The following is a 10,892-nucleotide window of genomic DNA, read 5'->3' as shown; positions in this document are numbered from 1 at the left end:
CAGCGGTGAGTCGCTCTCACCGCAGCCTACGCTGTAGGCGCCTCACCCTGCCACCACCAGAAGCGGCGGCTCGGCATTGGCAGGGGGAAAAAGGGCCGCGGGGGCTGCCTGGCCTGCTCTCGCACAGCGTGGGGAGTGGGCCCTGGATGCCACGCACCGAGGTGCGCCCCGTCCCCCCTTCCACACAAACATGCACACAGACACACTGCGCCATCAGGGGATCGAAGCCGGAGCAAGAGCGCGAGAATCCCCAATTTGCTGCACCTCCCGCGCGTTGAATTGCACAAAATCAAAGGGGCAGGGAGTGGGTGCGAGAAATACAGAGGGAGGCGCGTCGGCGATGCCCATCGACCGGAGGGTGGGGTGAAGGACCAGAGACGGTCAACGGTGTCCAGGGCGAAGTGGCCGCGTAGAGAAAGATGGAAAAGCACCGTCCCACGCCCACGCAGCGCGAGAGTGCGAAGAGCGCAGACGGAAGTTGTTACATCACCTGTGGAATGCCACAGCAAAGAAAGCGCAGAAGCTAAACGAGATATATATATATATGTATATAAAACGAACACTGAGAGAGCGCGCGCGCTCTCGCCCGCGGAGGACACTCGGGAAGGCGCGAGTGCGCCACACAGCGCACGCAGAGGCGCTGAGGCGAAACATGCAAAAGCGATCGTTGAGGCGGAGAAAGAGAGTGCGGCGGCGGCGGCGATCCACGGCAGCGCGAGCCGAGATATACACGCATCACTGTACATGGCCACGACCTCGCAGGCTACGGGGCGTGCTTTACGTTCCTAGTTTACATGGGTTCTATCGGAGGCAGCGGCTCGCTATTGGTGCTACGGTGGAGCGACCCTTCCGGGCTGCCGGCTGAGCGCAAGGAGGAGGCGGTAACACCAGCGACGGGCGCCTGACCTCCACCACCGCCCCCAGAGCGGGGCGGTGCATGCTGTTGCTGGATTGTACGGGTGACGCTGTCCTGCGGGTGGTTCTGCGGATTACGGTTCAAGAAGGGGGTCATGGTTGCCGGTAGCGTTCGAGGTCGCATGTTGTCCATTGGCCGGTTGCAGCCAAGGCAGCGGAAGCCTTTGAAGCCAGTCAGCCCATCTGGCGCGCCAGCGCCGCCGCCGATGTTCGCCTCCGACATCCATCCTTGCAGGTTCGCCACGTCCTGCTTTGTTGCCTTGCCGTCAATCATGTCGCGCAGAATGCCGAGCGACTTTTCTAGGGTGTCTATGAGGCCTGCATTCGTCGCGTTCAGCACCTGCTCCACCTCGCGCATCAGTCGCTCCAGCGCGTTCTCAACGTAGTCGCGCTCGGCTTTATTCGCCACGAGGGTGGCGTCGGCCTTGCAGTGGTCTAGTCGCTCGATGCTGTCCATCAGATCCTTGGCATCCTCGCCACTCAGTCCGCCACCGGCGAAGCGCGTGTTGTGCGCCTCCTTCAGAGCGCTCAGCTCGCCCTGCAGCTCGCGGAGCATGCTCTCCATCGCCGCGCTCGGCCTACCTCCCTCGGTGTCGACGAGGTCACGGTGTTGCGCGTTCAGCAGCTCCACGAGCTGTCGCAAGGCGTTGAGCTCGTCACGCAGCTTGTGGAGGGCGCTGCGGTCAGCCTTGCCCTCGCTGATGTGTTCGATATTCGCCTCGGCACGCGAGATGCGCGAGGCCAGATCGGACATTGCCGCCCCATCGCCGGCGCCGATGCTGCTGCAGTGCTGTGCCTTCTCGAGAAGGGAGTCGTCCGGCAGCTCGGTGCGGTTCGCTTTTACCTCGTCCAGTCGGTATGCCTCCTTCTGCAGGCGCTGCAGCTGACCCTGAGCCGATTCCACCTCAGCCTCCACCGACCGCACGCCCTCGTTCAGCTTTCGAATGTCATCCGTCCAATCCCGCTGACCCTCCTGCGCCGCCAGGAGGGCAGCGAGCTGCTTCTCCAGCCCCTTCACGGCGCCCTGAAGGGCGGCGAACTGAATAGCATTCACCTCCGAGGAGCCATCGCCGCCGGTGCCGTCGCCCACCGCAAGCACGTTCGCAAACTGCTCCTGCAGCATGCCCTGGCCGCTCTCCAGCGCACGCACGCGCTGCTCGAGCTGGAGCACGCGCTCCGTGAGATCGGCTACACTGTGCAGCGCGTCCACGTCGTCATCCTTAAGACAACGCGCCACGCGTAGCTGCCTCTTCAGGTCGCCCAGCTCTTCCTGAAGCTGGTTGTCGCGGTGTCGCGTGTGCTGGCGAGCGTCCATGATGTCGCCCTCAACGCGGGCCAATCGCCGAAGCAAGCCATCGAGCCCGTCGCTGTCCACTACCGCACCAGACCGGCTAGTCGCGTCGTCCGATTCCTGGCGGTTTGTACGCAGTAAGTCAACGTCGTCGTGCAACCCCTTCATCTCCCCCAAAATCTCCGCCACGACGCGGTTCAGGTAGGCGATATCCTCCCCGTCGCGGCGGAGCTTGTCAAAGACAGACGGCGGTGTCGCCGGCGAGCCTGTTTCGGAGGCACCCCCAGCGCCAGCCGCAGCGCGAGCGGAGGTGCGCCGCGCCGCACCGGCTGTCATGCGCTTCTCGGCATACGTGCTTGGTCGGCGTAGCTGCGGCTGAACAGATGGCACGGGCTCGATGATAGGCGTGGTTGCCTCACGGTGCTCGCCGGCATCCTCGCCGCCAGTCGCCGCCGTCCACTCGACAGACGAGCCCCACGTTTTCTGGGGCGGTGACGCAGGGGTGTGGGCGTCCTGCAGCACAGGGGAGTCCCGGAGCTGTGGGAAGGAGACAGACGAGCGAGCGTGCGGTCCGTGGGGGCCGTCCACAACGGACACGGCACGACGAGGGCGCGCCCTGCCGCCGGCGGACGTGGGCGACGAGCTCTGCGTGGCCCGAGTGCCGGTTTCGCTGCCGCGAAGGCCGGCCTCTGCGCGCTGGCGAGCATCGCCGGAGTCACAGAAGGCAGCATACGGCGCCTCCAATACCAGCTCGAGTGCCTCGTGTGCCTTGCTCAGGATGATGTCGCCCACCGGCACCGACGACCCCGAAGCCTCGACGAGGTCCTGCTGCCTCTGGGAGGGGGCGGCGCTGCCGGCGCTTGCGCCGTGTGCAGGGAGCACGATTCCAGAGGTGCCGGCACCACTGGCGGGCGAGTGAGCGAGAGGAGTGGCGGCTGACTTGCTGACCGTGCTCAGCGACGCGTGGGACGAGGCGCCGGTCATTGCGGCGGCAGCGCTGCTCTGGTGCTTGCGAGCCGCGTAGATCTCGTCGATGGTGTGCCGACCCCGCTCGGCGTCGTCCTGCAGCTCGCCTAGTAGCTCGTTCAGCCGCGACATCTCCTCCCATAGGGCCGCGTGCTCTGCCTCGGCGTCCTTGTCCTCCTTGTCGCCTTTGCGGTCAGTCGCGGGGGACTGAGCGGCGGCTGCCGCCTCCAGCTCCGCCACGTTCGCCGTCAGCTGAGCGATGTGATCGTTCTGAATGGCGTTCTCCTTCTCCAGCCGTACAAGCCGCTGAAGGATGTCCTTGATAGTGAGCTGCAGAGGGAGAAAGGTGAGGCCGACGTCAATGAGCTTCGACAGGTCGACCTCGACCTCCACATCCTGCGTCTCCACTGACATTGGCCTCGTCCCTGTTTTCGTCCGTCTGCCGCGCCTTCTCAGCACGCCTGAGGGCAGAAGGCGGGGCGAGCACACGGAGGAGCAGCAGGAGCTGGCACCGCGTAGGGCGGCTCCCAGTCGACGTATGAGCAGCGAAGGGAGAAAACGTCTCGCCCTCCCCGTAGAAAGTCGAAAAAGGGCGGCAGAGCTGTCTTAGCGGGCACGAAGAAGAGCAGGAGGGAGGGAAGCGTCGAAGGAGAGCAACGTGGGATGGAGGTGTGAGGGGCGCTGAAGCTCAGTCTTCTCTCGCGGTCAAACGTAGAGTCGTTCTTGTCAGAGAATGCGGCAAGGAAGCAGCGACGGGGGTGGGTGGGTGAGGTCACAGCAGTCGAAGAGAAGTGAGCAGCGGAGAGGGTAGGGGCGAGGAGGGGTGGAGGAAAGGAGGGAGGAAGAACGGCAACGTGAGCGAGAAAGAGAGACGGGCAACCGTCCATCAAGGTCGGGCAGCCAACATCGGCCACCGCAACGGGCGTTCACTTATGTAAGGGGCATAACAGTGTGTAGAGGGGAAGATGGGGAGAGGGGTTGAGAGCGAGGCAGGCACAGGCCGACGGGCTCATCATGAGTACTTCACACGCCTTGTACTCCTTCGTCACGTTACGCCCCGCTCCTCTGACATCGCGGCTTCCTCAACTATCTCCGCGCACTTGCCGTGCGTTCGTACGCTCACGCGCGTGACGCCGCGCTGCGCATCCGAATGCATTGCCTTCCTTGGCGTCTCTCTGCATACTTGCGCCCCGGTTCGCTGCCGCCCTCTGCGCACCGGCACAGATATGCACGTACGCGTGCCTGCAAGCACGCACACGCGCCATCACCGTAAACACCAGAATTTCGTTAAAAAGGTGTGAAGAGTCCTCTTGCGCACACGCACACACGCACAGACGTCTGCACTTCACATCCGGATGCGGCGCGGCAGCAGTTCGCGCACATCATCCGCTGGCACTAATTCCTTCATCACAAAGTCGCGCAGACGGTACAAACCCGTTTCGTCTTTGATGCGCAGGCTGTTGCACGTATCGAGCCACAGGTAGTTGTCTGCCTGCATCTTCGCCTTGCTGGGGGTGTCGTCGATGAGCACTGTATTCTGCGGCTGCGCGATAGACGGAAACTGCGCAAACACCTGAGACAGGTCTTTCACTGTGGCGTGATTGTCATCGCTAACGGCCGCGTTGAGGCGACGGAAGTCGTCCACACGCGTGTGCTCGCGCGTCCAGACAAACTCAAAGTGAACTCGCTGCGGCTGAGGAACGTTGATGGCGGCCTCTGGCACGCTCTCCTCATCCGCCGCCTCGGCTGTGGTCGGCCGCCGTTTTTTACCGAAGCGCCCACCGCGCCCGTTGCTGGCGGAGGCTACAGCTCCAGCAGACGTGCTGACAGCTTCCTGCTTAGCCGGTGCTGCCGTCGCGGTTCCTGCACCAGCCTGCAGCGTCATGTTTGACCCAAACACCGCATTCACGAGCGGGTGTGTGTTGCGCGCAGTGGTGGAGCTCCAAATCGCGAGGCGGCAGTGCTCCTGTAGTTCGTTAAGAACCTCGATCATGTGGGGGCGCAGCCACACCTTCACCAAGCCCACAGTGAAGTCCGCCGCTGGCATACCCTCCGGGACGTGGCGTACATGGATGCGCTCCACGAGAGTGCCACGTAGGCCGAACACGAGCAACGGCTTCAATGCCGGCATGGCTGGTTATGTGTGTCTGTGTGTCTGTGTGTCTGTGTGTCTGTCTGTCTGTCTGTCTGTGTATGGGTGTGTGCTGTTCCGCTCGTGTTCCTCCGCAGAAGCTTGCGAAGGAGGAAAACGAAACGCGGCTGTGCTGCGACACCGAAAAACGTTATATGCTTCTGCGTAGGAGCTTGATTAGATTCGTGCGTGTGTGTGTGTCTGTGTGTCTCGATGGTGCGAGCGCGTCCTGCAAAGGCAAGTGCGCGTCAACCAAAACAAAGAAGGGCACGACGCCGAACGGACGCTGCATTGAAAAGATCAGCAGGCGCGCACGAACACCCAGACGGACGCGGCATAAGAAGAAGAGAGTGTGGCGAGCAGCGGTGGACAATGTGTGGTGCAACGAGCCGCCGGTGCGGACTCCGGCAAGCGAGTCAGCGGCACTCGTTTTGCCCTCACGGCACGGCATGGTGCCTGCACCGACAGGCAAACGTGGTCATGCGCGAGGAAGAAGACGGCTTGAGTGCCGCATGTTCACCTGCGCCATCCCCAAACGCCTTCCAGCGACGATCAGAGCACCGAGCGCTCATACAGTCACGTTTTCCACGCACGCACGCACAGACACACACGCACACGTATGCACGCACATCAATGCAACGGGATGTCTGCATTCTTATATTAGCGACTCATGTGACGACCAACCAGTAAGGCACATGAAGAAGTCACGCATACGCCCATCTTTCACAGCGCCACTCTACCACGAGCAAGCTAACACACACACACAGATGCATATATATATATATATATATGTGCGCACAACAGCACCTCACCGAGCTCGTTCGCACCACGGCTGCGTCAAGGAGCCGGCCCAACCAGCGCCGTTGGGTGTCGTTCAGGCCCACTGCACCTCCACTGCATGCGGCGCAGGCTAGGGTCCAGGCTTACACTCCACATCACCGCAACGCAGCCAAAGCAGAGCAGCAGGAAGCGGAGGCATATACTCGTTGAGTCACCGACGCGATTCGTAGTGCGCTGGACCAAGCGTGATCACTACCGCCAGCCTCCTTGGCGCAGCGCCAACCCAGACCGGCTCGCCGGCACCAAGAGCCCGTAAGCCGCAATTCGAGGGCTGGCTGTGCAGGCTGCTCGGCTTCCCAGCAAGGGGCGGGATGCTGGGCCCTGTGATGCCACGGTCAGACGGCCCGGCATCATCAGGGAGCGAAGTCGAAGCGAAGAAACGCAGCCCCAACGGGGGAACTTGATATGAGAAAGAGATGAGAGAAGGAAGATGGCGCAGACGCGAGCAGCTGGCATGGCCCATGCGCGCGCATGCTAACTACGCAGCCTGCATGCTAGCTGTCCACCCTTCCCCCTGTTTGTCCGTCGCCTTCTCTACCTCTCGTTCTGCCAGCGCTAGCGCCAAAGGAAGATGTACCGCTCATACGGCGCCATCGCCGACTCGAATGCCTGCCGACCAATCTGTAGATCGGGTAGACCCATTAGGAACAGCGCCAGCACACACACAGCAGCCGCGTAGAAGAAGAGGTTCACGAGTAGGTACGCCGCACCGCGACGGCGATTGCGCTGCTCCAGGGACAAGACACCAAAGTACAAGACCAGCCAAATCCCAAACGCGGCGATGGCAACCATCCAAGGCACCGCGACGTGAGTGGGCATGACCGCGTCTTGGAAGTACTGCCCCTCGACGGCCATCTTTGTGATCCATATGGTCTCCATGCCCATGCCAAGTATCGCCACCCACGCCGTTGTGCCGATGCGCTTGATGCGCGGGTTTGTCATGTACTCGTACAGCTCTCGCAGGCACGAAGTGGCGAGCAGCGCCCACAGGGCCAGTCGACATGTCACGATGTGATGCGTTGGCGCCATATGCAGGATCGCCTTCATTGTAAAGCAGTTCAGCTCCTGAAGCAGCATCAGCAGGAGGATGCCGGTGACCTGGAAGAAGCGCGTCGGGCTCTGGAAGATGTTCCAGTTGTAGCGCTCGAAGCTGCGCGGCCCCAGCTGCTCAAGGAGCCGCTTCGCCTTCCCCTTCACGGTTGGAATCTCCTTTAGAGCGATCCACTTGTACTGCTTCGCGTTCAGCTGCCGCAGCAGCCACATCCCTACCAGCATCCCGCCCGCGTTGCAGATCAGCACATCGAGTACGATATGATCCCACCAGCACTCGCTGAAGTTCGGCAGCACGTGTTGAAAGGTCACCTCCACAACCTCGAAGCCGAGCGACACGGCCGTCACCATGCGCCAGTCCCGCAGTATGAGCATCTTGATGACGTAGCCGAGCGAGTGAGCGAGGAGGAAGACGTCGAAGGAGGTGTGGACAAAGAACCAGGGGTCCTCCTCGGTGCTCATGCGGCAGTCTTGCGCGTAGGTGCGCTCTGGCAGCTTGTTCAACAGGGAAGCATCGTAGTAGCCCATTATCTTCCGCACCGTCTCCAGGTCCTGAAATATCATAAAGGTGAGGAACACCAGATATAGCACGCCAAGCGCCAGGACGGCACGCCACACAGCCGGGTGGGGTCGTACCATTAGGGAGTCGGGAAGGTGTACCGCACCAAAGCCAATAAAAACAAAGGCAGCAGCGGAGAGGCCAACCTTCACTTTCGCCGCCACGCCCATGTTGGGGTAATAGTAGTACCGCAACATGAGCAAGATGGACATCAGAATGCTGAGCAGTATGAAGACGGTGTGGGGGGTATAGGCGCGGTCGCTAAAGTCGAGCTCGCGTGCCCACGGGCTGGCTGGCTTGAGCAGGCGGTCCGCCCGGTGCGTCGACGACACAGACTCAAGCGGGTGATCCGTCAACTGAATGTTCAGCGGGGGCAGGCGAAGCGTGCCGCCCCCCTTGCACGTGCTAGTGCTCCCGTCGCCGTCGGCACCGCGTTTCTCCGACGACGACGGGGGTGTGACACCATCCGGACCGCCCTCCGCCCTGCACGCCGCACGCCGGTCTTCGGCGTCGGCGACTCGGTCATCCTGACCTCGATGCATGCGTGTGAGCCAATGACGGACCTGCGTGATGCGTGATATGTAAGTGTACGTGGAAAAGAGGGAGAAGATGAAGATGTGACGTGAGAGGCGCAAACAATGTAGCGTCAGCACAGTGAAAGACGTCGAGGCGTGCGAGTGCGTGGTGTAAGGGGAAGGGGGCGGGAGGGGGCGTCGCGTACGTCTACGGAATGGCGTGGCGGCAGTGAAGGCGCTGAAGACTCTCGTCGCTCAACGCCAAACCCGCTGCGACGAAGCTGTTCATAGCCCTGAGTAGCCTCCGATAAGGGAAAAGAAGGCGCGCACGCGCACACGCTCGTCCACATGCACGAGCACGCATATGTGCCTATCTATCTCCATAGAAGAAGTCTTTTTTGAAGCATACGTGGGTGTAGTGGGCACATGCACGCGCTCAGCACTGCGCAAGGGATCCATCCTGGCCGGAACGGCTATCCACTCGAGCAAGCCGCAGGGAAGACTTCAAGAAGCAAATTGGAATAGAGAGCTGTCATGAGCTCGGCTGTACGGCGGCTGAGGGGAGAGTGAAGGAGGAAGGTCGCATAGAAAGCAACAGTCATGCGCTTGCTCAGCGAAAACCAATAGCTATCTACGATGGAGGCGGCCGCCGCCCCGAAAAGCTGCCTGCAATGCTCTCCCCCTCTACCCCTCACACACACAACATCCACACACGCATGTTTCTTCACCCTATGCCTCGCGCGCGAACCTCATGGTCCACTTGATCGCTGCCGGGTAGCAGGAGATGGCCCGGAGGCGTTGACGATCAAGGGTACGCGATGAATGAGCTCAGTCGCTCGGATACCGCGTGTGCCACGCCCGTCCTCGGCGGCCACCATATCTGCAGCGACGCCGTGCACGAGAGCGCCTGCACAGGTCGTGTTGAAGGTGTCGTGCATTCGTTGCGCGGCAAGGCCTGCCAGCAGCCCAGTCAGCACATCGCCCATGCCACCGCTTGCCATGCCGGCGTTTCCGGCATCCACGATTGCTGTCTTCGCACTGCTGTGGCAGTGCACAATCGTGCCAGGACCCTTGAGGAGGCAAGTCCCACCCAAAATGGCAGCAAGGCGGCGAGCCGCGGCGAGGCGGTCCTTCTCCACATCTGCGACGCGGCAGGCCAACAAGCGGGCCGCCTCACCGGGGTGCGGCGTGATTATGCTGTTCGGAAGCACCGGCAGGTGTTTACCAGCGCCGGCAGCAGCACCCCCTTCCTTGCCGTGAAGGCGGCCTGCGAGAAGGTTCAGCGCATCCGCATCCAGCACCAGTGGCTTGTCCTGATGCACCTCAGCGTGTCGCAGAGCAGCGGTCAAGGCCGCCTGGCCATACGCGCCGGTGCCAAGTCCAGGTCCGACCGCCAGCGTAGAGGCCCACTCGAAAGCCGCGAGCATCTGCTGCTCCAGCTGCCCGCCCGTGTCCGTCTCCACGGCTGTCACCATCGCCTCTGGGCAGCGCGTCAACAACGGTGCTGCATACTCGGGGCGAGTCAGCACGCGGGTGAGCCCGGCTCCGACCGTCACGCAGGCCTCGGCCGACATGAGAGTGGCACCTCCAAAGCCGTGGTCTCCGCCGACAAGGATGACCTTGCCACATCTGCCCTTGTGTGCCAACGCCGACCGCCTAATGCCGAAGTACTCGTAGACGTCGTCCAGCGCCACGCGGCGGCACAAGGCCGCCCTCATCCGCTCCGGCGCCGTCATCCAATCCTCCAAGCCGAGGCTGCGGTAGTGCAGCTGCCCGACATAGTCTTTTGCCTGCCCCGTGAGCAGCCCAGGCTTCAGGCAGATGAAGGTAGCCGTGTGGTCCGCCTTCACGCACGCGCCGGCAACCTCCCCGGTTTCGGCGTTGAGACCGGATGGAATGTCGATAGCCACCCGAGGCACCGGGAGACCGTTGATGTGCCGGATGACATCCTCGTACTGCTCTCGAGGGGGCCCACAGATGCCGGTCCCCAGCAAGCCGTCCACGATAAGGTCGACGTCGGCGGGTAGCTGCAACGGCGCGCCGGGGTTCATCGTAGTCTCGGTGCCGCCAACCGCCTTCCACGCATGCTGAGCACTTGCCGCCTCCGCCGGCAACGGCTTGCTGTGAGGCATGCACAGCACCGTCACGATCTTCCCGGCCTCGCGGGCGTGTCGCGCGATGACATAGCCGTCACCTCCGTTGTTGCCTGAGCCCACCAGGATCAGCCAGTGTTGCTGCGAGGTGTAAAGGTTTGAAAAGACGTCGTACGCCGCGCGGCCTGCGCGCTCCATCAGGCAACTGAGATCGATGTTCTGACTGGCGGCTGCCGCTGGCTCGGCATCGCGCAGCCATGCCGCGCTCCACACATGACGGCGCAGCACCTGCTCAAGCCCGGTGGCGATGCTGCAACGCTCAGAAAGCCGACTCAGCATCTCTGCAGCCCGATACACCAAGGAAAAAGGCGTGTGTGCGTGCAAAAACGAGTATCGGTGAGCGAAGCGCCCTATGCATGCATGACGGTGTATACCAATATGCCTGTGTACATCGCCACGCGCGACTCCGTGTATAGAGAGAGCGAGTGCAGACTGGCTAATTATTGGGGGGAGGGGGGAAGTGCAGCGTGTC

At 62.2% G+C, this 10,892-nt stretch overlaps 4 protein-coding genes across 4 annotated transcripts; all 4 read right to left on the bottom strand.

The window, feature by feature from the left end:
* Nucleotides 1–790: 790 nt before the first annotated feature.
* Nucleotides 791–3,586, bottom strand: LDBPK_141300 (hypothetical protein, conserved; the record flags this gene model as incomplete). The annotated part of the gene is made up of 1 exon (XM_003859449.1): nt 791–3,586. The coding sequence occupies one exon, from the start codon at nt 3,584–3,586 to the stop codon at nt 791–793; it is 2,796 nt and encodes a 931-aa protein (XP_003859497.1).
* Nucleotides 3,587–4,517: 931 nt separating this feature from the next.
* On the bottom strand, nt 4,518–5,303 carry LDBPK_141290 (hypothetical protein, conserved; the record flags this gene model as incomplete). Its single annotated transcript, XM_003859448.1, has 1 exon — nt 4,518–5,303. One exon carries the CDS (start codon nt 5,301–5,303, stop codon nt 4,518–4,520), a length of 786 nt encoding a protein of 261 aa, XP_003859496.1.
* A 1,395-nt stretch (nt 5,304–6,698) lies between these two features.
* Nucleotides 6,699–8,294, bottom strand: LDBPK_141280 (phosphatidylserine synthase, putative; the record flags this gene model as incomplete). The annotated part of the gene is made up of 1 exon (XM_003859447.1): nt 6,699–8,294. One exon carries the CDS (start codon nt 8,292–8,294, stop codon nt 6,699–6,701), a length of 1,596 nt encoding a protein of 531 aa, XP_003859495.1.
* Nucleotides 8,295–9,016: 722 nt separating this feature from the next.
* On the bottom strand, nt 9,017–10,699 carry LDBPK_141270 (hypothetical protein, conserved; the record flags this gene model as incomplete). The annotated part of the gene is made up of 1 exon (XM_003859446.1): nt 9,017–10,699. The coding sequence occupies one exon, from the start codon at nt 10,697–10,699 to the stop codon at nt 9,017–9,019; it is 1,683 nt and encodes a 560-aa protein (XP_003859494.1).
* Nucleotides 10,700–10,892: the final 193 nt, after the last annotated feature.

This window comes from Leishmania donovani, chromosome 14 (assembly GCF_000227135.1).
Source record: "Leishmania donovani BPK282A1 complete genome, chromosome 14".
Lineage (NCBI taxonomy): Eukaryota > Euglenozoa > Kinetoplastea > Trypanosomatida > Trypanosomatidae > Leishmania > Leishmania donovani.
The sequence above is the reverse complement of the archived record's forward strand: the minus strand, read 5'-3'. Positions and strand labels throughout refer to the sequence as shown.